The 26,905-nt window shown below is 58.9% G+C and overlaps 1 protein-coding gene across 1 annotated transcript in view; it reads right to left on the reverse strand.

The window, feature by feature from the left end:
* The window catches only part of Slit3 (slit guidance ligand 3), a 245,361-nt gene that overhangs the window by 63,602 nt on the left and 154,854 nt on the right, over window positions 1-26,905 (reverse strand). Inside the window, exons 5-6 of the mRNA XM_069994000.1 lie at window positions 14,652-14,723; window positions 155-226 (exon numbers count right to left, since the gene is read on the reverse strand). Of these exons, the coding sequence (XP_069850101.1) occupies window positions 155-226; window positions 14,652-14,723 (144 nt within the window). The remainder of the gene's footprint in view (window positions 1-154; window positions 227-14,651; window positions 14,724-26,905) is intronic.

Below are 26,905 nucleotides of genomic sequence, written 5' to 3' on the forward strand. Positions count from 1 at the left end.
GAACAGAAGGATCTCCAGGAGCTGCAGCCGGGGAGACCGCGTGATGGCCCCGCATGCCGTCTCCCCGCTCCGCTCCCTGCACAGTGCGCACACGCACACACGCACGCACACACACACACACACCCCCCCGGCTGCGACCGCAGATTCAACTCACAGGATCTCCAGGTCACGCAGTGCTCGGAAGGCTCCGTCCTCGATGCAGCTGATCTGGTTGTTGTCCAGTTGCCTGTTTAGAAAGCAAGGGACATGGTGAAGGCTGAGCAGGGGGACAGGGCAGCCCGGGGCCACCCCGGCTCGAGAGAGACAGAGAGAGAGAGGGACAGAGACAGAGGGAGCGCGGGAGAGCCGGCCCGGGAGAGGGCCGGCAGCGCGAGAGCCGAGCCAGCGCCGTCCCTCCTCCGCCCCCTCTCGGCTCCCGCAGAGCGGCCGTCTGTCTGCCTCTGCCCGTCTCTCCCCTCTCTCCTCTCCGTCTGAGATGACGGCCGGCCCGGGCGAGCTCACCAAAGGCTGGCAGGTCTCAGTAAATATTAATTGCGCATTTTTTTTTTTAGGCAGAAGGGAGTAATTTCATTACATTAGGGCATCCAATCCATTACGCGCTCTTACTGTCATGTCACCGAAACAATTTCATTAAGCTAAAGGCCTGTAAATCATTGGAGGTCAGCGCTCTGCCCCGCACGACCTCCCGGACGCCCCCCCCCCCCTTCTCCCTCCGCTCTCTTCCCTGGAAATTGCCACAGCGCTAAATCTCCAGGCCTGATCTGCCCGGCAGCGGGCCGGCGGGGGGCGTGCGAGGGGGGATGGACCCCCTTCTAAATTAGACCCCACGAATCTAATTTTATAGTCTTGTTATTATTCTGAGCACCGAATGCCTGCGGTGGTCTGCCGTCTCCGCTCCCTGTAATGCTCCCCCTTCCCCCCGCCCCAAAACACTTCCTGACTAAACACAGACCCCGGGGGGGGGGGGGTTGGACCAGTCTCCCGGGACGTGGAGGAAACTCAGCGAGGAGGCCGGCGTGATGGGGGAGAAAGAGGAGCGGAGGAGCGGTGCACGGCCTTAGCGCCTTGCCACAGACATCCAAACCAGACAGACAGACAGGGTCCCTCTGGAGTCCCCCCCTCCACCGCCCCCCCCCCGCTGTGCAAACACGGCCTTTGAACAGACACCTCCATGACCGGTGCGTTCTCAGCGGGGAGCCGGCTCTTTTTTGTTGAGGCAAAAGAAAATGCATCCTCTCTAAATCCAGAGACGTGCATTATGAAGTCGGGGCTACTTACCGCACCCCACTTAAATGTGTCCTATGTTCACATAGGTGTACGCGCGTGAGTATTTCTTATGTACTTGTATCTCATCGAATCACTAAAAACAACAGAAGAGCAGGGCCACAGGAGAGGACTCTTAAAACCCGATGCCTACACCTCCTGCGGAGCCTTTGGGTGGAAAGTTCAGCTGAATGAAAGTCAGGCTGCGGTAAGGCTCCATGGGTGTGCCTACCTTCCCTTCACCTTAGGACAGACACACACAGACACACAGACACCTCTCAGATGGGAGGATGTGCTGTGCACCACAAACACTGTCCATGACCTGGTGCGGACGGCGCTCTTATTTTTATCAGCTGGCAACTAGGATGTGATCGCCACTGAGAGAAGAAGGTGCGGGTGCAGCACCACGTGGCCGTGTCTGGGCAGGGCACCCCGAGGCTGGGCAGCGGCGGGCTATGCCCCTCCGCCCGGTGGGGGGGGTGGAATCCGTGAGCCGGGGGGACATTTCACAGCACCAGGCCGGGATGATGAGGACTGACAATGGGACCAAGTGGCACACCGGATGTCCAAGTTCCCCCCATGGCCCCGAGGCGGCTGATGTTGGAGCCCACGGGATCTCAAGGGGGCCCCTGCCCGCCACACCCCCTCCCCGGCCCGTTTCCTGCATGATGTTTCTCCTTCTTTGGGCTTCCGAGGGGCCATGCGGCCCCACCTCCAGATTTATCTCGGGGTAATAAAGGTGGATGAATCACCACCTCCCCCCGGTGTGGACGGAGGCCGCCGGGCCTACCAAGCAGAAACGTGGTCCAGTTGGCTTCGGCTCCCAGAAACTCTTCAGGGAACATGCTGAATTCGGCAGAAAATGTGGCCTGTTGGGCCCGTGCCTCTAAATCGTCGGGTGAGGAGGGACGGGCCCGCCCTAGCTCTGTCTCCCTCTTCACGCCTTGTCACCGTCTGTCTGCTGGGTTCTTTTCATTTTGGGAAACGCCGAATCCAGGGGGAGACTCTAAAGATGCACCTTTTCCTTGTGTGTGTGGAGGGGTAGTGTGTGAAAAAAGGGATCTTCTGGGGTGGGAGAAAGTTATAGGAAAGGAGAAGTGGGGGAAAAATTCCAAGTGGTGAAAGGAGAATAAAGAAAAGGGGCATGTGAGTCATGGAAGATCTAGAAGGTTCTCTGGGAACACACACAGGGCTCTGACACAGCCTTGCTTCCCAGGCCAAGAGGGCATGTCAGAGAGGGAGCCTGGGGTCCCCGCGGGCGCCCACACGTGGGCGGTGGGCACACAAGCCACCGCCACGCTGTGTATTCAGAAACGGGGAAACCGAGTCCTGACGGCAGCGGCCCGACAGGTGCATTTCCACCGTTGATGTGAACACTGATGAGACGTGCCGAGACCTGCAACGGTCACACTGAAGCGCGCCCCCCTGGCCCACGCTGGTCATGCTGGAGCTGGCCTCCATTCGGCTTGCTCACAGACAGACGCACGCTGGCCTGTGGGGCGGTGGACGTCGCAGTGTTTTACCCGGGGCGGCCATGCCCCGAGCTCACCCTCTGCATTCTGAGTTCTCGGGTCAAAGGTCCCGACAGTGTCTTTGAAAGGACGCGAAGACTTGCTCACCCCACAGAGGCCACGGGATCTCAGATCTCGGCTGAACCACCGAGCAGGAAGCGCTAGGTCGGGAACTACGCACCCCCGTGGCGCTCTGTGGCCTTTCCTGTGGTTCTGAGGAGCTATGAGCGTTGGTTTCCTCTCACGCCGTGTCAGGCTCGGCACCTCCCCGAGACCCCGGCTTTCTGAGACTCAGATCTCTACCCGAGAGCACCCGAGAGGGACCCGGAGAACAAGATGGGGTTGGCAGAGTCCCCAAGGGGTGTCGAGGACCGAGGGCAGAGGCCGGGGTAAGCACGATGCCCCTCTTTGCGGGCACTTTTGCTGTCCTCGGTGTCATCCACACACAGCCCTGTTTGGTGTCCCATTCCCCCCGTCTCTGAATGACCAGACAAGCCCCAAACGTTTCCCAATATCAAAGTGACTCTAATTCCCCAGGGAAGCTGGGATGTCAGCAAACAACACAAGCTGAAAATGATAACACGGTCCGTTTGGAGGAACTCCGCCGATGAGACCCCAGCGCAGATGCCTGGCGTCTGCCCCAGCCTGCTCTCCTGACTCCTGTGCTTTCCTCCTCTGAGAATACAAACAAGCCAGCAAGGAGAGCCAGCGAGAACGCGGGCTTAACATAATCTCCACAGGCACCGAGCAGAGGGTGTGTGTGTGTGTGTGTGTGTGTGTGTGTGTGTGTGTGTGTGTGTGTGTGTGTGTGTGTGTGTGTGTGTGTGTGTGTGTGTGTGTGTGTGTGTGTGTGTGTGTGTGTGTGTGTGTGTGTGTGTGTGTGTGTGTGTGTGTGTGTGTGTGTGTGTGTGTGTGTGTGTGTGTGTGTGTGTCACGCGTCCGCCAGAATCCCCGCTTCTAAACATAACACTCTCCCATTATCGCCGCTCAGCCTGCTCGATTACAATTCCAAAGCTCGTAATTGTAATGGCATAGGAATAGTTAGTTCTTCAGCCGCTCAAAGACTTAAGTACATCTAAATCCTTAAGTCACCTCCCAACAATAATCAGAGAGCGAGCGCGAGCGCACTTGCCTGGAGGACAGCAGATGCTCCAACCAGTTAGCTACACACCAGGTCTGCCCCTGGCATGCTGCGGGGCTGTCGCCCACCCGGCCCAGCCAGGGCTTCTTGCTCTGGGGCTGCATGGAACCAATCCAACAGGGCTGAGACCAGAAGTTTGAGTCCAGGGTAGAGAAGAACGTGAGGCGGGCTTCAAGAAGACGGAAGCCCTACCTCACCTGTGGTTTTAAGCCAGCAGTGGTGACGGATGGAGTCTGGATTTGCCTCTGATAAGCTTTATGTATGCGCTTACACACACGTGTTTGCACGTGTATGGGCACAGATGTGCGCGCACATACACAGGCATGCACACATTTAAGGTGCTTTTTTTTTTCTTTTAGGCTGGGGAGAGTTGGTGGTTGTTATAAAGAGAACACCTGGGCACTTCCTGCTTCTGCAAACAAAGCTGAGGACAAACACATGAAGACTTTTGCTTCCCTGTCACCCAGTTGTCTGTAAAGCAGAACATAAGAAAATCTAGCAGGGGCAGCACAGTGCCCCTTTTAATGATAGTTTAACATGCTAGAAGCATCATTACGGAAGAGTACGCTGCCGACGAGTTTGTCTGCTGTTGGGGGGGGGGGTCTATCCAAAATACAAATAAAGCTCAGCGTTATTTTAACTGGCCAGTGAAGAGGGAAAAAAAAGTATGTTCCAAAGAAATGACAGACGTCTCATAACTGAGGGCCGGTCACAGACGCCTTGATCTGAGCCACGATCTGCTAATGAGGGGTTGCTCTTTCCCCCATCATGAGGATGTGATTCTACACGAATCCGCCACCTCCAACCAGCAAGAGGAGGGGCACATCTATTCTCTGACACATTTAATACACTCCTCCACCAGACCCGAGAACACACGTCTATAGGTATGTTTACCAGTCCGTGAATCATTGAAGGGTCGGCAAAGACTCTGCCTACAGAATTGACAACTTGAACACACGCACCTAGAGAGCTGTGTAGAATTTCTCCCTACGGCGGGCCTGTAATTCCAAATGTATCTGACAGCACAGGTTCAGTGCAGACCTCAGATACTTCCCGCACGCGTATTTGCGGCGAGAGTTAGGTGACTGTTACCTAAAGACTTCCATCAAGCAAACTCCACTTCGTAAGGGACACGGCCCTCCGTGGCGTGAAGCTCTGAATCACAGTGCTTAGCCTTGAACCTGGCGGACGCTTCCACGGCGTCTATCTAACAAGGGTGTGCTCCCGGCCCGTGTGTTATAGCATCTGCGCTCAGTGCATTCAGCGTCCCAGCGGGGGTAGACAGCACGCGCTGGGGACACACCGGAGTCCGGTGATGGAGGGGGGACACACACCTGACCTTTGAGTGTGAAGCAGAGTCCGCACACCCCGGTCTTCCCCCCCTCGGAAGCCGTAGCCACCCCACGGCGTGCCTGTGTCTCTACGCTGTGCTCTACCATGGGCCCTTGGCGGAATGGATCTGTGCTGAAGACAGGGGAGCGGGGAACCCCCACTGGGCAAGCTGGGGTCTGGAAAGATGCTCTGCTCCCCTTTGTGGGGGTGGGGGAGCTTGCAATTCGTTGCAACTCCCTGGCATTTCTAGATAAAGAACAGAACAACAGCAGCCCAGACCCGCAGACCGTCACAGAGCAAATCCAAGGCTCTGCGCGGACGGATGGATGGACAGACGGACGGACGGACGGTCTGTCCGGACAGACGGGCAGTGGGAAGCCTTGTCTGACTCCCAGCAGCTCTCGGATACGAGCATGGCTTCGCTGGCCACACCGCAACCCCAGGCGTCAGTTTTGATCTCCAAACTTGGTGTGTGGAGATGCTGGCTCCCAGAGACTCCCCGACCTCCTCCCCTTGCAAGCAGCCACCTGGAGGCTGGGGGGGGGGGGGACGGTGAGCGTGACCATGACCGGGGATTGAAGCCCTGTACTCTCCTGAGACCCCCTGGGAACCGGGGTTTCTTTGTAAGAAGTGCCCCCCCTTGCCCTGGCTTTCCCCACCCCTCCTCCGCCCGCCCAGTCATCCCTGGCAAAGGGGATGAACCGGCTTTTGTTGACCGGCAGGAAGAGTGATCCCCACCCTCTCTGTTCTTTACCCCTTTTTCTAAACCCAAATCCAACCGCGCAGACTGCAGCCAGAGGCCTTCTACCTGCCCCCTCCGGGACACTGGGGAGACTTCCCCGTGGACACAGGCGACCGGTTCTAGCTGTGTGACTCTGAGGAGCAAGCAGAGGCCACAGCCTGGGCCTTCTGTGCTGGGGAGATGGTGCTGAGCTGGGACCAGAGCCTGGGGTCACCACCGGCCAGAGCAGAGGGGGCTCCACACCCAGGCAGGCCCGGCCTCCGCCTCGGGCCCAGGGATCATCCCATTGAAGGAATAATTCTCTCTCTCTCTCTCCCTCCCTCCCTCCCCCCTCCCATCTCTGCCTTCTCTCTGTCTCTCTCATTCTCTTTCCTATCTGTCTCACATTTTCCTGGTCCATCCACCCTCCGTGGGGCATCTATACAATGGAATTTTACCCATCTGTCAGGAAGAATATGTCATTTGCAGTCGGGCTAGAGAGGCAGCCGGCACGTGTATTCTTTCTCTCCTACTTGGAAGTCAGACCTAAATGATACACACGTACGTGAAAACATACGCAGGGTGTACGTATCCAGAAACACATGATCTACAATACGGTATTCACTGGGGAGGATTGCCACGGCAAAACTCCACCGAGCAGCTAACGACAGTTTAACAGAATAAACACCAAGAAGCTGGCTGGTATGGAGGGGGGAGAGGGGAAGGGGCGGAGAGGGGGAGGGGAGGGGAGGGGAGGGGAAGGGGAAGGGAGGGGAAGGGGAGGAGCGGGGGAGAGGAGGGGAGGGGGCAGAGAGGGGGAGGGGAGGGGAGGGGAGGGGAAGGGGAGGGGAGGGGAGGGGAGGGGAGGGGAAGGGGAAGGGAGGGGAAGGGGAGGAGCAGGGGAGGGGAGGGGAGGGGAGGGGAAGGGGAGGAGCCGGGGAGAGGAGGGGAGGGGAAGGGGCAGAGAGGGGGAGGGGAGGGGAGGGGAAGGGGAGGGGAGGAGCAGGGGAGGGGAGGGGAGGGGAAGGGGAGGAGCAGGGGAGGGGAGGGGAGGGGAAGGGGAGGAGCAGGGGGAGGGGAGGGGAGGGGAAGGGGAAGGGAGGGGAAGGGGAGGAGCAGGGGAGGGGAGGGGAAGGGGAGGGGAGGGGAAGGGGAGGAGCAGGGGAGGGGAGGGGAGGGGAGGGGAAGGGGAGGGGAGGGGAAGGGGAGGGGAGGAGCAGGGGAGGGGAGGGGAGGGGAAGGGGAGGAGCAGGGGAGGGGAGGGGAGGGGAGGGGAAGGGGAAGGGAGGGGAAGGGGAGGAGCAGGGGAGGGGAGGGGAGGGGAGGGGAAGGGGAGGGGAGGGGAGGGGAGGGGAGGGGAAGGGGAGGAGCAGGGGAGGGGAGGGGAGGGGAGGGGAGGGGAGGGGAGGGGAGGGGAGGGGAAGGGGAGGGGAGGGGAAGGGGCACACGAAGGCTGCTGTGATCTCCCCCAGGTCCAGGTCTGGTTTGTGTGTCCCCAAAGTGGAGAAACTCATCCAGCCCCCCCCCCCCACAAAGGCAGTTTGGAGAATCACATGAATGAAATGCACGCACTGCTTCATTGCATTTGCGTCAAGATCTACCCCATGGACTAGAGGAAAAATCTGGAAGTGATGCGGCCCAGAGGCCAAGTTCTTAACAAGGTTCTGAAGAGAAACTCCTGTTGGATTTTCCTGAGATGCTTGGAGATTTAAGATCACCCCCGGCTGCTTCTTTTTCTGTTCTAGATCGAAGCGGCTATGGTTGAGATACACATCGAATATCTTCCCTGGGGAGGGGGCAGCTCTCAGCTCGGATGCCCACCCTCCTTTGTGAGGAGGAGGAGGAAGAGGAGGAGGAGGAAGAGGAGGAGGAGGAAGAGGAGGAGGAGGAGGAAGAAGGGAAGGAGGAGGAGAAGGAAGAAGGGAAGGAGGAGGAGGAGGAAAAGGAAGAAGAGAAGGAAGAGGAGGAGGAAGAGGAGGAGAAGGAGGAGGAAGAGGAGGAGGAGGAGGAGAAAGAGGAGGAGGAAGAACAGAAGGAGGAGGAGGAAGAGGAGGAGGAGGAGGAAGAGGAGGAGGAGGAGGAAGAAGAGAGGGAGGAGGAGGAGGAGGAAGAGGAGGAGGAGGAGGAAGAAGAGAGGGGGAAGAGGAGGAGGAGGAAGAGGAGGAGGAGGAGGAGGAGGAGGATGAAGAGAGGGAGGAGGAGGAGGAAGAGGAGGAGGAGGAGGAGGATGAAATACTAGACACTGGGGCCAGCAAACTTGCATCAGAGGAAAACCGGCACGTGTTTTCTGCGCCAGAAAAGTGGCGGCCCCGTGGCAGCCGGGGAGTAGCGTCACCCTGAAGTTCCTTTTCTGTTTGTCCGTCCGTGGCCGATTCAACGAAGCCAGGACATAGCCCAGCAACCTAGAACACCCCAAGGCTGCAGCCACTGGCCGCCCGGCTCTCCTCTGCACCAGCTTCCGGCACGGGGGGGGGGCGGGGGGAAGGGGGGGCAGCGGCCACGGCACCGCCACGGCCACGGCGCCACCTTCCGGGCCCAGTGTCTCCCGCCCTCCATTGCTCTGCTTTTGAGGAAGGAGAAACTGAGGCACGGGGACTGGGTTTGGAACATGATTTTGCACCCAGGCTCCTAGGGACTCTGCTGCTAACCTAGGAGTGGTGCTCTCTCTCTCTCTCCCCCTCTCTCTCTCTCCTCCCCCCCTCTCTTGTTTTGCAATGACTTAATGACTTTTACAAAGTGGGAGTGGGCACAGCATCCCCCCCCTCCCAGGTCACCTGGGACTCCATCCCTGAAAGACAGAACACCAGAGCCCTGGACGGAGCCGTGGATGAAGCCCCATGGCTGGTAACCGCGCTGGTAACGGCTCTGCGCTGCCCCAGGGGCCCAGCGGCTCCTGCTCAGCCAAAGGAAGCCGACCGGGCGTTCACGCACAAGCGGCCCCGCTCACGGTGGCCACCGGGAGGCAGAAAGAAATAGCCCAAGCGTCCACTGGTGATGGACAGGAGACTGCGGTGTGGACAGGCCATGGGATAGTATGCAGGCGTGAAAAATCAGACAGGAACTTCTTTCAGAACATGCTGCATCAGGGGCGGCGCTCGGAGCACTGTACACCCCCGAGCAGCCCCGCGGTGAGGGTCTAGGACAGGCGGTGTCTGGATGGGGGACCTCCAGGGGGACAGTGGGTGGTGGCTGGCAGCTGCAGTTCCCGCTGGTTTGAAGGGGTGAGTTCAGAGCCTGGTGCTCCTGTATTTTCAGCATGTAATCAATCTGAGGCGTGCCTTTTCCTTTCTGATTAAAAAAAAACAACCCAAGATGGCTCACACACCTGCGATCCTAGTTACCCAACACGCCAGTTCAAAGCCGGCCTGGACAGGAAAGTCTGTGAGGCTCTTTATCTCTAATTAGCCGCCAAAAGGCCTGAAGTAGGGCTGTGGCTCATGCAGCATAGCGCCAGCCTTGAACCAAAAAGCCAAGCAAGAGCTGGAGGCCCTGAGTTTGAGCTACAGTGCGGGGATGCTCACATGCATGCACACACATGCACACCACACACACGCACACACGCACACACACGGAGAAGAAAAAAACAGTTGAGTCTGTGTCCCGTGAATTTTGGCAGAGGGAGTGGGAAGGAAGAAAGCGAGACAGACAGACAGACAGACAGACACAGAGACAGACTGTTTCTGGGACGGAGTCTCTTCGGGGAGGCCCAGTGTCTCCAAGTCGATGACGGGAGACGAAGCTTCCCGGGCGCCAGGGGATGGCAGGCAGAAGCTGGACACCCAAAGGGCCAAGGGAAAGGGAGAGAGGAACGGGGCGGGGGGGCATCTGCTTACTCTGGGGACCCTCTTACCCCTCCCCCAGAGAACAGGCCGGAACGGGCTCTGTACAAAAGGTTTGCATCCACCCTAATGGAGCAAATGACAAAATCGATACGGCGGGAGCGGCTGGCTGTCACAGAGATAATGTAGCCCCAGAGTTCAAGGTGGCCAGGAAGCCATTTAGAACTGTAATTAAAACCAGCACCATTTTTTTACCCCGAGATAAAAGCCCCTTTGACAACCATAAATGCAAGCTACAGGAAATTCTCAACAAATATATTCCAAATTAATGTACGGGACGAAGATGGCATAAATTAACCCCGGGAATCCATAAGCCCGGGCTTCGGGAGGCCCAAGCCCTCCGTAGAGATTTCCACTGCACGTTTGCTTCCCAAGCCCCGCGCTTTTCCATGTTAATCAAGTTAGAGCTGGACAGAGCGCCGGGAGGGGCGCAAGGACCCTTCAAGGAAGAGCCGGAGCGCTGTCCCCGCGTCTGCCCGGCTGAGAGCTGACGGGCACCGGAGATGGCAGGGACAGAGGGGGAGAGAGAGACAGAGACAGAGAAAGCTAGAGAGACAGAGAGCAAGAGACAGAGACACAGAGACAGAGACACAGACAGAAAGCAAGAGGCAGAGAGACAGAGATCAACAGAGAGGGAGAGACATAGAGACAGAGAACAACAGATAGAGCAAGAGACAAAGAGAGACGAAGACAGAGAGGCAGAGAGTAAGAGACAGAGAGAGACAGAGACAGAGAGACAGAGACAGAGCAACAGAGAGACAGAGACAGAGCAACAGAGAGACAGAGAGAGACAGAGACACAGAGACAGGAGAGACAGAGAGGCAGAGAGGCGTGTGTGCGGGCGGCCTGGGCTCTCTGGAGCTTGGGGCAGGGTGGGCGGGGAAGATGGCGGTGGGGGCCGGTCGCTGCCTCCCGTCCTCCGGTTCTTTCCCAGCCTCGCTGCCCGCCACCGCCATGCGGCAGCTCTTGGGGTCCCCGCGGGGCCGTGGCTTGTCCCAGCGACCCCCGGAGCTGGCCACGGTGCCTAGGTCCCCGGTCGGTCAGGGCCCGGGCGGGCGCCTCTCGGGGATCCCACAGAGCGGGGGGCCCGTGAACGTGGGTGTGGGTTCTCTTTTACGTGTCCTCAGCAGCGGTGCCCCTGGCCGGGTTGTACACGCGGCGGTACTCAGCCGTACCTGCAGCGCGGAGCACTGTGGAGGGGCAGGGCAGTTCCGGCCCTGCTGGCCGCCGAGGAGGGGCGGGCCCTGAAACCTAACCACAGCCAGATGGGCGGGGAGGCCGGGCGCCGCGGCTCACGCCTGTCATCCCCGCTGCTCAGGAGGCTGAGAGCTGAGGATCGCGGTTCAAAGCCAGCCCCGGGCAGGAACCTCTGTCAAACTCCTGTCTCCAAGGGACCACGACAAAGCTGGAAGTGGAGCCGTCGCGGCTCAAGTGGTAGAGCGCTAGTCTTGAGCCAAAGAGCTCAGGGACAGGCCCTGAGTTCAAGCCCTGGGACACACACACACACACACACACACAGAGAAAGGACAGGCGTGTGGCTAGAGCACGTGAGTTGGAAGTCTAGTACTACCACTAAAAGAAAAACAAAGAGAGAAAGAGACACACAGGAGAGAGTGAGCGAGTCCGAGTGCAGTGATCTAATGAAGGAATGGAAAGGGACAGATCCTTCCAGTGGACGTGGGCACAGCCAGAAGGTCTTAGAAGCAAAAGGACACGCTCCAGGAGAGGAGAGAGATGGGGACGGGGACCGAGACAGAGAGAGACAGAGACAGGGACAGAGACAGAGAGACAGAGAGAGAGACAGAGATGGAGGCGGGGACCGAGACAGAGAGAGACAGAGACGGAGACAGAGACAGGGACAGAGACAGAGACAGGGACAGAGAGAGAGACAGAGACAGAGACAGGGACAGACAGACAGAGACCGAGACAGAGAGAGACAGAGATGGAGACAGAGACAGAGAGACAGAGAGAGAGACAGAGAGACAGAGATGGAGACAGAGAGAGAGACAGAGAGACAGAGAGAGAGACAGAGAGAGACAGAGACGGAGACAGAGACAGAGAGACAGAGAGAGACAGAGATGGAGACGGGGACAGAGACAGAGAGACAGAGAGAGAGACAGAGATGGAGGCGGGGACCGAGACAGAGAGAGACAGAGACGGAGACAGAGACAGGGACAGAGAGACAGAGACAGGGACAGACAGACAGAGACCAAGACAGAGAGAGACAGAGACGGAGACAGAGACAGAGAGACAGAGAGAGAGACAGAGAGACAGAGATGGAGACGGGGACAGAGACAGAGAGACAGAGAGAGAGAGACAGGGACAGAGAGATAGAGACAGAGACAGAGACAGGGACAGACAGACAGAGACCGAGACAGAGAGAGACAGAGATAGAGATGGAAACAGAGAAGGAGACAGAGATGGAGATGGAGACAGAGACAGAGAGACAGAGACAGAGACAGAGACAGACAGACAGAGACCAAGACAGAGACAGAGAGAGAGACAGAGAGACAGAGATGGAGACGGGGACAGAGACAGAGAGACAGAGAGAGAGAGAGACAGGGACAGACAGAGAGACAGACAGAGATGGAGACGGAGGGCCGGCTGAGGGGGGGCTTGGGCAGAGCAGCCCAGGGCGGTGGGGACACGGGGAGGCCCTGCGGGGGACGACAGCCAGGCGGGAGCGGGGTCCTCGTCGCCGCCCCTTCCCCCGGGAAGGCTCCCCCCCGTCCTTCCGTCCATCCGTCCACCGCGGCCCATGGCGGCATCGCTGGCTCCCGCCCGAGCCGCGGCCGCCCCAGGGCCTGAGGGCTGACCGGGCAGAGGACACGCCTGGCCCAGCCCGGCAGCGTCCCGCGTCCCCGTCATTAAACACAGGCCCCCCCAGAGGGAAGGAAGGGGGTTCCCCTGCGTGTCAGTGCGTGCACATTCGACGTGCGTGTGCCCTGAGTTCAAGCCCGGCACGCGTGCACACACACACACACACGCGCGTGTACACACAGTGGGTCAGCAGTCATCAGGACGCACCCAGGGCGGCTGTGTCCCGCGCGGGTCCCCCGTGTTTTCTGTGTCCCCCGTGTGCCCCCAAAGCGGCCCCGCAGCGCACGCGGCTGGCGGAGCCCCGAGCCACGCCGGGGCCACCCTCGGAGGTCCCGGCCCAGCCCCGCTGCCCGGAGGTGGACGCCGTGTGTGCGGCTCCGTGAGGGGTGCAGGCCGCCCCACCCCCCCGCTCACCCAGCCCGGGGTCTGGCCTAGCTCCCGCCTGTCCGCCAGCCTCCACGTCCCCCTCTCTACCTGGGGGAAATCAGCTGTCTGTGAAGGCAGCTCGAGGGGGGGCTCCCCAAAAACCATAGAGCATCATGCTGACACAAGAGGTGCCCACGCCCCAGATTCCTTCCTGGTGTTTCATCTCATTGGGGAGGAAGGCTCAGAGAGGTTAAGAAACCCGCCCTAAGTCACCCAGCGGCCACACGGAGCATTCTGACTCTAACAGCCCCAGCAGAAACAGAACTGAATACAGCAACAAAGCAAAACTGAGGCCCGACTCCCGGGTCCCAGCGAGAACCTGCCACGCCAGCGCCAGGGGTTTGAGCCAGGGTGATGCGCTCCACCTGTCTCTTCCCCACCCTCTCCCACTCTCCAGCTGTCTGAGGCTCTCCAGGCCCAAACCCAGACCCGTGAGGGTCTCTCTGACAGCCCCTGTCTGCTGAGAGTCTAGCCTGAGTCACTACACCGCCTCTGGCCGGGGCACGGACAGACAGAATTCGGAGCACCATGGCTGCCCAACCCAGGCACCGCCTCCGAGGGGCAGAGAAGGCAGCTCTGAGCCGAGATGGGAAGGGGATCTGAGAGAGGAGGACAGCCCTGCAGGCAGAGCAGGCTGTGCAAAGGTCCTGGGGCAGGAAGATACTCGGAATGAACATATGCACAGGAAACATGAGCAGAGCCAGAAAGCACCTTGGATTGTATAGGGCCGTGTGCATGTGTGTGTGTGTGTGCACGCACACGTGTGCTGACCAGGAGTGTGGACACCTCTAGAGCTGCAGTGACCAAGATTAGGGAGCTGCTCTGGACAGATGGGCGGGCCTGGCCCTCCCTGATCCCCCTCTCCCCACTGCCTGCTCCTGGGGTCGGACACAGCCTTCCTTCACCTTGGGACGCGGAGGGCTGACCCCGGGCCAGGCCGCCGGGTGGACTCACAGAGAACCAAAGGCCTCCTGCCCGGCTTTGTTTTCAGACCGTGAATTCCCAATGGGGCCGGCCACCGGGGCCTCTGCCTGTCCCTCCTGGAGTGCCCGTCCTGCGGGCCCCTGAGGGGCGGCAGAGACCTCGGGGCACCGGACGCGGCCTCTCAAAACGACCCACACTGGCTTTGTGCTTGTGTCCATTCTGTGTCCCTGTCATTGCTTTCCCCGCTTCCTTTCAGGGCTGTCTCTGTCTCCTGCTTCTGTCAGTGTCTCATAAAAAGTGAAGAACCAACCCGTCTTCGGTCGTGGAAGTCGGGGGGCGGCTGCATTTCTGGAGCACAGGCCCCAGGGTTCTCCGGGAGTGGGGGGGCCTGGACATGTTTATGATAGTGACGTCTTCGTCACCACCATCACCACCATCATCATCACCTCCACCATCTTCGCCCAGGCTCTACCTCATTCAGGTGTTGCGACCCATCAGGCCCTCGCTTTCTTTCCGGCGCCCGACCCCTCCAGCCCCCCACCCCACGGCCTCTGTGTCAGGCCTTGGCCTAGGACTGACCGCCTGGAGAAGCGGGGCTCCGGGCAGCCCCCCCGCCCCCCCCACGTCCCTCCCACCCTGCCCCACGGCCCCGGTCGGGGCAGCCCGGCACTCACAGGTTCTTCACGTCCGCCATGCCCCTGAACGCCTTCCGGGGAATGCCCTGGATCTGGTTCTCACTCAGGTCTCTGGAGGGAACAAGAGGAGAGGAGAGGCTGTTAGACCCGCCGTGCTCTCGCATCTCATTAAGATAACAAAACCCCTGTGTGTGTGTGTGTGTGTGTGTGTGTGTGCGTGCGTGTGTGTGTGTGTGTGTGTGTGTGCGTGCGTGTGTGTGTGCACGCGCTGTGAGGAGCCCTCGCACGGCTCCTCTGACCCCTGGGCTGGACGGGTCACCAGGCGGGAGCGGCCGCCCGCCGGGAGCCCCGGGAGCCTGCACGCGGGGGCCCCTCGCTCCCCCCCCCGGCCTCCGGTCAAGCTCTGGGTTATTGTCACACAGGCTGCACTCGCTTCTCGGGGTCCTGCCACCTCCGGGGAAAGACCCCGGGCCCCCCGCCCCGCAGGCACCCCAGCATTGCTCTGAGGGAGGGAAGGGACCGAGGGGGCCACAGCCGGCCCAAGCCAAACCCCCCCATCCTCCCTCGCTCTCCCCAAGGCCAGGCGGCTTCGTGGCCTGCTTTCTGGGACAGCACACACACAGCCAGCCGGAACTCACTGTCCTCAGTGGGCTGAGGCCCCCGGCCCCCCCCCCCAGAAACCCCCGTGTACCCTGGAGACCCCGGGAGCAGCCTTGAGCGGGGTCTGCACAGCTGCGGCTGGGAGAGAGGTCACCCAGCAGCACAAGGGGAACACGCGTGAGGAGAGCGTGGCGTGAACACCACACACACATCCGTTACACATCAATACACACCTCCACACGCCTGCGGCGGGCTTCCTAAAAACACACAGAAAACACCGGCACCAAGATAGAAGAACCAAGCCCCTGCCAGCACACCGGCACTGGAGATAAAATGAATGTGTGTGTGTGTGTGTGTGTGTGTGTGTGTGTGTGTGTGTGTGTGTGCGTGTGTGTGTGTGTGTGTAAAACACCTGCCATCCCGGCTGAGATCTGAGGATCGCAGGTCAAAGCCAGCCCGGGAAGGAGAGTCTGAGAGGCTCTTGTCTCCAATCAATCACAAAACACCCCAGAAGTGGCGCTGTGGCCCCAGTGGCAGAGCCTAGCCTTGAGCAAAAGCAGCTCGGGGGCAGCACCCAGGCCCTGAGTTCAAGCCCGGCCTCAGCACCGATTGCCCCCCCCCACCCTACCACCGTGTTAGCTTGGGGCAGATGCCGTGAGTCCTGGGGTTTCTGGGTCTGAATAACCGGGTGTACCCCACCCGAATCTAGGTCCCCCTGTCTGAAGCCTGAGTGAGTGAGTGGCCTGATTCATGAGCCCAGATCCCACCTGGAGTTGAGCTGTGAACAGAGCCCACAGTGACATCAGGGTCAGGCCATGTCTCGGGGCCACAGGGCCGCGTTCCACTGGCCTCCGGAGAAAGGGCCGGCCCCCAGCCCCTGTCCCGCAGCCCTAGCCGGGCCGGGCTGTGCTGTTATCTTTGGCTGCTCAGGCAGATAAGCTCTGGAATCAAATGGTGGTGGATGAGAAGAAGCGGGAGGGAGACTCAGAACCGTCAGCTTTATGAGCACGGTGAGGGGCTGGAAAGGAGCCCCAGATCCCCAGAAACACCCCAAAGACACCCGGAGAAAGCAGTTGTGACTGGAAAGAGAAGCAAGGGGTTGGGGTAGTTTTGGGGGTGCAGGGCGCGTCGGGTTCCGGGGCCGGGAGGGATGAGCTGGCGGCTGGAGCGGCGTCTTGGCTGGGGAACGGGGCTCCGGGTTAGGAGAACTTTCTAAATAATTAGGGCCGTAAAGCGAAAAGAGAAGTGCATTAGCGAAAGTGCATCTCTCAGCTTCCGGAAAATGATTAACCGCCCGATTATTCCGTCCCCAAACACAGGAGCAAAGCGGACTTATTAAGGAGACAGTAAGTCAAACGGGAGCTGGCAGGAACGGATGTGTACCCCTTCCCGCCCGCCCGTCCCCCAACCTTTTTAATTTACTAAAATGCTTTGGACACAGATTAACTTTCTTTGCAAATTTATGATTGCTTCATCTGCCTGCCAGCAGATGATAAATGGACGGAGAGGTTGTGCGGCTCCCGGAGAGACTCTCCCGGAGAGACTCTGCAGTGTGTCCTGGGCTTCCTCAGAGGCCTGGTTACAGCACACGGACAGGAAATCCTGTCTGTACAAAGTGGCAGCATGGGTGTGTGTATGTGTGTGTGTGTGCGTGTGCCAGTCCTGGGGCTTGAACTCAGGGCCCAGGAGCTCTCCCTGAGCCTTTTGGCTCAAGGCTGGCCCTCTACCACATGAACCACTTTTGATGTTTTAGGCGCTTACTTGGAGATAAGAGTCTCACGGACTTTCCTGCCCTGGCTGGCCCTGACCTGTGATCCTCAGATCTCGGGTAGCTAGGATTGCAAGTGTGAGCTACTGGTGGCCTGGCTGATCACAGGTGGGATTTGGAAGCTTCCAGAAACTTGTGTGTGTGGAAGTCTCATCTGTGAAGGGGGTAGAGCGATTCAGGAGCCGTGGGAATCCCTCACAGCCTCAGACTCCCCGTCTCTCTGCAGTGATGGCGTGGACCCCACGGGCCTCATCAGGTCTGGGGAGACCGGGGGACGCCACGCAGGACATGTGGGGGTTGATCTGACTTCAGGGGAGAGGCTCTGGGCGGACGCCTGCGTTCCCCTGGCTGAAAACGCCCGTTCATGTCGGCCCGGGCCCGGAGCTCGCTCACGCGAGGCAGAGAATCCAACACACCAGCGTGACACGCGATCTTCCCGGTCAGAGGCGGTGCTGGCCACCCCCCCACCGGTCACCTGTGGGACGGCTCCTGGACTCCGTCCCCCAGTGGCTCTGGACGGGGCAGGAGCAGGGTGTTAATTCGGGAGTATGGTCTGACCCCACTGGGGGTGTCCCGGAAGCAGACGGGGAGCCCAAGGACCCCGAGGCTGAGCGGCTGATGCATGAAGTCCTCCCAGCAGGGCCAGCAAGGGAGGACCCCAGGAGGAGGAAGGGGGAATGAGGTACAGTCGGGGAAAACCTTGGCCCAGGAAACCCCAGGGGAGAACTCATCTCTGAGGGCGCGGGCTTTGTAGCCCTGCTGCCGACGGCTCTCGGTTCAAGACCATCCGAGAGGAGCCGGCATCGCCAAGGGTAGACTGATAAAGACGTTCTCAGTTGTGAGATGTTAGCTTTGGGCCTCGGAGACGTCCGCACACCGCGGGGATGAAGGCAGTGTCCCCTCCCCCCCAGCAGCTGGGGGAGGGCAGCTGGGCGCCATCCCATTCCCGGCAGATTAAAACATCACTCTCACACAAAGAGGCACCGGCAGGTGACCCCAGGGAGCAGAGGTCACCCAGGGAGCCGGTGCGCCGAGGAAGAGACAATGAGGCCGGCTCCAGCTGGCCCCGATGGGCGTACATGCCTTCCTACCACTCCTCCTCCACCCCACGCATCCAAACCAGTCACGGCGCCCTCTGATGTTTTACAGTCTTATTTATTCACTTTGCCAGTCCTGGGGCTTGAACTCTGGGCCTGGGCGCCGTTCCTGAGCTATTTTTTTTTTTTTTTTTGCCCAAAGCGAGTGCTCTACCACTTGAGCCATGGTGCCACTTCCAGCTTTTTCTGTGATCTATTGGAGATGACAGTCTCAGAGACTTTCCTTCCCCGGGCCGGCTTCAAACCACCATCCTCAGATCTCAGCCTCCTGAGTAGCTAGGATGACGGGCGGGAGCCACCGAGGCCCGGCTCAACGGCGCCCTTCTAAAAACATAAAGAAATAAGCAACCGCCCCAAATCCACCGACGCTCAGTTAGTCCCTGCAACATGGGGGACGTGGAGCCGTGGACCAGGGGGTGGGTAACTGCCTTGTTCTGCAAGGCTGGTGGGGATAGATGTTCACGTTCCTCTTTGCCTAAGCGTGTGTGTGTGTGTGTGTGTGTGTGTGTGTGTGTGTGTATGTGTGTGTGTAAATCTGCCCCATGGCCACCGGCTATCAATCAGAGCTCACTTAGGGATTAAAAGATTTCGGTTGCATAATCCACAAATCCAATATGTCAGCCCCCCCCCATGTAACCACCACCCTCTACCCCCCCATTCCCTGCCCAGCCCCTGGGTCCCCCACTCTGTCTGTAGGAACTCAGGGAGAGACAGTGCTCCCTGAGGACTTTGCCGAGCGGACTTGGCGGGGGAGATGGATCTCCATCGGCAAACCTCTTCCACGGGCAATTTGTCATAATGAGCAGGATTCTGTGTTTGCAGCTGGGCTGCTGTCAAAACCCAATGAGCCCAGCCTGTGTCCCAGCCTGGGACGCTGTGCTTCAGCCCAGCACCAGGCCAGGATGAGCACCCTGCATCACAGACGGCTTCACCAACCGGGGGGAGGCCACGGGACCCGAGCATCCACGGGGCAAGATGGCTTCCCCACCGCCCCACGGGCTGGGAGACCTTTCTCTGCTTGCTCCTGGAGGCGAAGATGTGGCCGGATGGAGGGGTGGACCGGCTAGAACTCACCGGAAACAGCTGGGCCGCTCATCCGCCCGCCCCTCCCCTCCGCCCCCCCTCCCCCCCCCCGTCCCCGCAGATCTGACGTCAGCTCACGTCTGTTTCCCAAAGACGAGGCAAGCTCCTACTGTGTGCTGTGTGTGGGACGCAAGCTCCTACTGTGCGCCGCACGTCAAACGTGCAGACGCAGCTGAGCTGAGGCCTGCCCTCCTCCCGGAATTCGTGCTCTCGATGAGCCCAGAGGAAAAGACCCCCCCCCCCAATTACATTCACAGACACAGAGCCACGCAGAGCAGGGACTTTGCTAACGGGAAGGAGGGTGCGTCTAAACTGTTCTCACTGCTCGTTCAGCCCAGGGTCTGCAGCCTTCCGGCTTTAAGAGAGAAGAATAAGTAGGGAAAAGGGGAAGGTCGGCTGTGGGAACCCCTGGGACTTGGGAGGGCGAAGCCTGTGCTTTGTTGGGTGGGTGGAATCTGAGACAGTCAGGGTGGCATAAAGAGTGGACGTAAGGGTAGACCGCCAGAGAGCAGCTCAGAGTTTACGTCATCATCATCGTCATCATCATTATCATCATCGTCATCATCATCGTCATCATCGTCATCATTGTCATCATCATCATCATTGTCATCATCATCATCATCATCATTGTCATCATCATCATCATTGTCATCATCATCATCATCATCATCATCGTCATTGTCATCATCGTCATCATTATCAAGATGTGCCCTGGCATCCATGCTCTGGTCGAGCTTTAGGACCCCACGCAGACAGATAAACGGCCGTTCAAGTTAGCGCCAGGTGGGGGTGTGGTGTTCACGGGTCACGTCTGCTCTGGAGCAGGCTCAGCGTCTTCAGGGTGAGGGCCGAGGGGGGACAGAGGACGGCAGGGATTTGTAAACCCCGCCCGCCCACCCAAGGCAGGAAGGAGAAGCCATGCTTCGTGGGACGTGAATGGGGCTCACACGCCCGGCACCCCACAGCCTTGGATGCCCAAGTCCCACCCCAGGGGAAACCTCAGGTGGTAGAGGTGAAGGCCGGGTCTGGGGGCGGGGGTGGTGAGGAGCAGAGAGAGAGAGAGAGAGAGAGAGAGAGAGAGAGAGAGGTGTGCAGGTGTGGAAGCCACTGGAGGGCCCAGGGGAGTGGGAAGCCATTGGTGACACAGGGATCCAGGGACATGGCCTGGGCCGGAGATATCCCAGCCAATGACCTCCTCCTCCTCCTCTTCCTCCTCCTCTTCCTCCTCCTCCTCCCCCCCCCATGCTGCACACTGCCCCTCCTTCCTCCCCCTCCCCCAGGCTTTCCCCCCTAATTTGATTGTGGGAGCCGACACTGTCAATCTGGAGCCCGGCGGCCAGGCTGATACAGGCTGGACGCTGGACGGGAGAAAGGCCCAGGGAGGGTGGGTGAGTTCATCTCCAGAAGTAGCTTTATGGAGATCGATCCCGGGCCGGGGCTCGAGAGCGGGAGCCGGGCATTTGCCGATGAATTGGAGAAGCATCCTTGTCTCTCATCATCTGCCCTGGAGAGATGGCCCGCGTCAGGTCGCCTCCTCTCCCATGTGCAGACAGTCCCATGCCAAGAAAGCGTTTGCAATCAGGAGACTTGGCCGGGCCGGTGCTGGAAGGGGATGAGGCGGGGCCGGGACCCCTTCCCGAGTGGAGCACACTAGGCCGGGGTTCATTCCCACCCCACGAGGATGGATGGGGGGTCAGGGCAGAGCACCCCACAGATGGAGGGGGACCCGAGGGGGAGGGGGAGGAGCTGAGAAGCGGGGGCTGGGCTTCTGTGTGGAGCCAGGAGGCTGAGGTTTTCCACGCTTCCCAGAAGAGAGCGTTTCCCAGAAGAGAGGCGGAGGCAAACCCGCCAGGACGGGCCCCTTCCCTGAGGGGAGCCCGGCCTCGGCCTCGGGCCTCAGTTTAATGTGACTTTGTTTACCAAAAAAGCCACCTGCCAGGACCCTGCAGGCTTGCGGGAGGCTGACTGGCAGGCGCGAGCTTCCCACCCAGCCGCGAGCGACCTTCCCCAGTGTCACAGCGCGTCTGTGGGCGCACGCTTCTGCTAAGCACCAGTTCCGATCCTGACCTCAAATATACGCGTTGAGTTAGGTGCCACGACTCAGGAGTCTGAGATCTGAGGGGGAGACAAAGCCGACAGGCTCTTGTCTTCACTTGACCAGCAAAAAGCCGGGAGTGGAGGTGTGGCTCAGGTGGTAGAGTGCCAGCCTTCAGAGAACAAGCTAACGGACAGTGCCCAGGACCTGAGTTCAAGCCCCAGTCCCAGCACTGTGCGCGTATGAGTGTATGTGTGTGTTGACTAGCTTAAAAACGGTGTGATGATTGTTGTATGCCCTGCCTGACTTGTGAGCAAGGTAGAATAAACGGGGCGCTGGCATGGGAGTTTGCGGAGCTCTGTGGACAGGAAGCTGCTTCCCAGGATAAGATCGGTGCTCCCTGGACCGAAGGGGTGCTCTCCCATGCCTCCCACGGTCTCTGCCTTCAGGGGCCCAAGGTGAGGGCCAAGGTGGAGGGTGGCGGCTCAAACTTTTCACATCACAAAGCCAGTTTTCTTTTCCTTTCCTTCTCCTCCTTTTTTCCCCTCAGAGCCCCACAGGACTCCGAGACACATCCTTAATGCTCAAATGTTGGACGTATCGATTTCCATCCACCCCCTCCCCCCCGCCAAGTATCTTAAGTTTACCCAGAGGGCCGTTTGATTTAATTAACTTGGTGCTTTATTAATATAAATATTCTCCTATTGATCACCGGGGCCTGACAGGCACTCAGGCCCCGTGCGTCACCGCGGAGCCGGGCAGGGGCTTGCTGGAAGTCAAGGAGAGAGGCGGGAAGCCCTCCCCGGGGACATGGGGACGTGAATCTAGAGCATTTTTATGGAGGGAGGAGGTTCCTCCCCCGCTTCTTCCTTTTATTTAAAGATCCAGCTCCTCGCATCTCTCCAAGCGGGGAGCATATGGAAATGAGACCCGAAAATGGTCTTGGCATACTCGTTATCAATTAAGCATGCCAATACCTTAATTAAATCGCTCGGCTAATGAGATTTATCCCGATGAATATGTTTTATGGTTATAATAGCTTTTTTGGCCACCGTTCAAAATGTCAAATAAATTGTGAAAAGGGAATTTAAAAAAGACGTAATTGACGTTCTGAACGCAGGCCAGTTCCCCTTCCCTCCCTCCCGCCCTCCCTCCCCCTGACTTCAGAGAATGTCTATAAAGTAATGGGCCGAGGAATGGCCTGGCTTTTTTTGAAGTCTTTTAATCCTTCAATTCTAATCCTCCTAATCAACTTTCCGGAGACACCCGCCCAGCCACCGCTGAACGTGCCAACGCCATCGCTTTCCTCCGGTCCTCAGTTTGTCCTCTAACAGTCCCCAAGGAGGTCCCCGGAGAACACACAAAGGACAACCCCAGAGACAGCCAGGCAGGGGCTCACAGGTGGGGGGGAGGGGGGACAGTGACTCAGTGGGCCTGGGAGGGGGCTGGCGGGGTGGGTGGGGGGTACAGCGCTTGTCCGGCATGGGTTCAATCCCCGACACACACACACACACACACACACACACACACACACACACACACACACACACACACACACACACACACACACACACACACACGCAAAACCTTTCATCCCAAGCAAAAGCACATTTTTTTTCCCTAACCAAATGGTAAGGCAAGGCTTTTCCTTTTCCTTTTCCTTCTCCTCCTCCTCCTCTCCTCCCCAAGCTTTTCTAAGTCAGTCCTAACCTTTCCGTATGCACGCAGAGCCTAGGTCTCTAAGAACAAATAAGCAAGAGGAGCCGGAGGTGAGGTTTGCATGGTGCCAAGCCAGCCTGCACGCTCTGAGTTCAAGTGCCGGTACCGCAGAACAAAGCAGCACACAGAGGACTTCCGCCCAGGGACAGGCCTGGGGGAAAAGCATGAGGCCGGATGGGCTGAGCCCCTGGGGCCGGTCGCAGGGAGGGCCGGGGTGGATGGGGTGGATGGAGAACCGGAGCAGGGCGGCCGGCCGGGTTCGGGGTCAGATAAGAACACAGGTGAGAGAAGGCTCTGAGTCACACAGGCAGGGCTGGGCTGGGGTCTTGTGTAGCACCTGGCGGCCCTGCGGCTGCTGGAGCGTCTATATCCACCCTCCCCTCCCCCCCCCCCCCCCGGCTGTGGGGCTTGAGCTCAGAAGTTGGGCGCTGTCCCTCAGCTCCTTCGTTTGAGGCTAGCGCACTACCGCTCCTTCCGGTGCTGAACTGGAGATTAGAATCTCACGGAATTGAACCGCCCAGGCTGGCTTTGAACCGCCATCCTCAGATCTCAGCCTCCTGACTATCCCTTCTCTCTTCTCCGCCTCTCTGCCACAGGCCCGTCTGCGTGAACGCACAGTCCTTCCCGCGCTCTGCCCACCCACAGCGTCTCTACGGGTACATTTGGTAGGGAACACACAAGGTGTAGCGATCAAACCAGGACGGCTCACACATCCACCAGCCCTCACACAGGATCATTTCTTTGGGTTGGGAAAATGTAAAAGTCCTTTAACCGTCTGTCCGTCGTCCGTCCATCCGTCCATCCGCTCATGATCCAGCCAGCACCCAATGCATGGCAGACATGGTGTTAGTTAGAAAACAGGGAACAGAAGTGAACAGCACAGCTTCTGCTCAGGTAGCTCAGAGGACAGCGGGAGGGGCAGATACCCACGGGGGACCGCAGAGGGGTGCTGCCCCTCCCCGCAGGGCTGTCCACAGCACAGCACAGCACATTTTCCGGTTATTTCTGAAAGCAGCGCCCACTGGGTAAAGGCTGTTGGAAAACACATGAACATACCCTCCCCCCATCCAGAATTTTCTTTCCATTCAAAGTAACTATTTTTGTACATATTTTGCTTGTTTCGTTCAGCCTTTCTCCTATGGATAAGCTATGTGTGTACACACACACACACACACACACACACACACACACTCACACACACAGGAGAGACAGGCAGACGGACAGATGGCCAGATTTTGTCTCACGTTCTTCTTTTCCCATCTAGCCTCAGATCACAAAGCAGCTGCGCTGTAGCCCAGGCGGACACGGGGACCTGTCCCGGGTGTCCGGGATGCAGCGGTCACCCAGGGCTCCGACCTTCCCGCACCCTTGCCCGACCCGTTCCTGTCCGCCCGCAGGACAGAGGGACGGGTGACCCGAGACTGTGCTCTGCTCGGCTGGGCTCGGGCTGCGTTCCAGCCCCGATGACATCACCCCGGCTGCGGGAACGACTGGCCTGTTCAGAGGAGGAGGAGGAGGAGGGCGTGAGACGCAGGAGAGCCTGAATGAACGACGGCGTCTCCGCGTCCCAGACCCAGCGTGGAGTGCTGCACGTGGTGTTCTGCACCGATGGCTGGAAGGTGACCCCGCGGGGCGTCTAACAGGGTCACGGGAGGGGGGGAGGGCACAGAGGGAGCGTAACCAACTGTACAAGGAGCCGCGCTAACCACAAGGGAACCCGGAGACCAGAAAACCCGCTTCCTGCAGATCCTCCTCACGTTCAAATATTAAACAACAGCAACAGCAACAAACCCGAGTGGTAACGAAGCCTCTGCCCGCCCGTCCCTGGGCCGCGTGGCTAGCAGGGTGGACAGAGCTGAAGACGGGCCCCCCGAGAGACCGCCGAGGCCCTCAGCCGGGCTCCGGCCGTCTCCCTACGGGCCGCATCTCTTCCTGTGCCCCCCAATTCCTCCGGGGACCCCGCCCTGACGGCTCTCACCCCTGGGTGGACGCTGGGGACACTGTCCCCCCCGCCTCCAACCCGGCCTCGTTTGGGTGCGCTCTTTGCAAACTGCCATTTATTTTAGTTTCCACATTAAAAAAAATTGGTAATATCCGGGACAATATTTCACCACCAGAAAATCCACGGACACGCCGGGGCTGGAGGCTTCTCTGGAAACGTCTCCACATCCATCCGTTTGGGCCCTTCTCCCCCGGCACACGGCCCCGTGGTGCCTGCCCCCTGGGGAAGCCCCCCCACCCCCCGCGACCTTGGCACCGGTCCCCGGCCGGTCCCCTGTCCACTGTCACTTCCCATCGGGCTGGCGTGGCTGCTGTTGGCTCTGCAGAGAAGCGACTGTATTCCACCTGCCCGTTCCACGCAAGTACTTCACTATAAGGCATTTCCGTGGGAATCCCTGGCCTGGAGTTTCGAGAATCCCTGTGCTCCTTGGCTCCCGGCTACAGACGCTGATTTTCGGGCTGGGTGCTTTACCACCCAGACATTTACCACCTCGAAGAAGCCAGCCACCTTCCTTTTGTATCATCTATATCATCCAAACCACCGACAGCACCGGAAACAAATGCACCGTATTCCTCTGCACATGATCCTCTTTGCTGCACAGTCAGGTGACCACGGTGGTGGGGGGTGGGGTGGGGAACGGTGGCGCAGTCCGACGGTTCACACACACGGCTGGAAACCCAAAGGCTGGAGGGGACACGGAAGCCACAGAGCCGGCATCTTCAAACCCAAGTATCTGACGGAGCGCGGCCTACACGACAGTAGCTCACCGGGGCTGCTGAAAGGCGTTCTGTGTCTGCAAACCCGCACAGGCATTTGCACCACTATGCACGCACGCCGACACACCTGCACGCGTGTTCCTGCACCGTCCATGAATTCCCCTGAGCTCACGTGTGCAATTTGCATGTCTTCAACCCCCTGTCCCCCTGCCCCACGGAACAAGTGTGCTGCTCAGGACAAGCACTCTGTACACGCGGCCTGCACGGCCTCATGAACCAGGACTCTTGAAAGCACAGCTCACGCTCATCGTGGCACGTGTGAGTTTTCTCCACCAGGCTATGAAGAAAAGGCACAGCCCTTTCCCTTCCTCGGCGAAAGCAAAACAAGGCCCCAGGAAAATCCTCCACCCTGGACACGGGGAATCTGGTCCGGTGTCTGGCACAAAGACTGAAGCAGAGGAAGCCGTGATGGAATCCGAACGGCTCCTCTAGAAGAAAGCGGGCTGGCCGGCCTTCCAGCCCGGATTCTCATCTGTGCGTGTTAGTGAAAACCAAGTGATCGGTGCATACGTGTGAAGGACGGCTCTGTAGCAGACATACAGGTGTTAGGCCACAGCGCTGTCTGGCAGAGAGCTGGGGAGGGGGTAGCAGGGAGCGCTCTGTCTTGGTCTCATTCTCGGTGTTGTCCGAACCCACGCCTGACAGGGCCGGTGGAGAAAAGCTGCACCTTGGATCTGAACTCACTCCCCGGGACTTGTGTACCAGCAAGGATGCTCTCCATGAAGGCTTTCTGATTAAACCTGGCATTTGCAGAGTCTGCTCAGGAAATGGTTCCATGCATGCTCACACCTGGGAAATCTGTTCATCCTCCTTGGCGGTACGAAGTCAACTCCCACCGGGCGGCCTTTCTGAAGAATTCCAGCCCTGGGGAGAGAGAGTCAGGAGAGCCAGCGTCCTGAGTCCTGCAGATCTGGCCGCCTTGTTTTTTGGGAGGAGCTGTTTTCTTGCGGATCTTAGCGAGTCTGGGAGATGAAGCTGATGCAATGGTGACTTGAAATTGGCCAAAAGAAAACCTAGATGTCCCTGACCAATGCTGGCAGAGCACCTCACCATCAACCTTAAACTTCCATCTTCTCTTCGCATATAATATTGTACTTACTTATGAAGCACGGTCTTGCAATTCAATTCACACATGCAATGTGCAATTTGATGCACATATGTAGCATGCAATTTGATACACACAGGTGATGTGTAATCTGGTATGTGCGTGGCA

The sequence above is a fragment of the Dipodomys merriami genome, unplaced genomic scaffold (genome assembly GCF_024711535.1).
Source record: "Dipodomys merriami isolate MVZ:Mamm:240054 unplaced genomic scaffold, mDipMer1.0.p SCAF_44, whole genome shotgun sequence".
In the NCBI taxonomy this organism is placed as follows: domain Eukaryota; kingdom Metazoa; phylum Chordata; class Mammalia; order Rodentia; family Heteromyidae; genus Dipodomys; species Dipodomys merriami.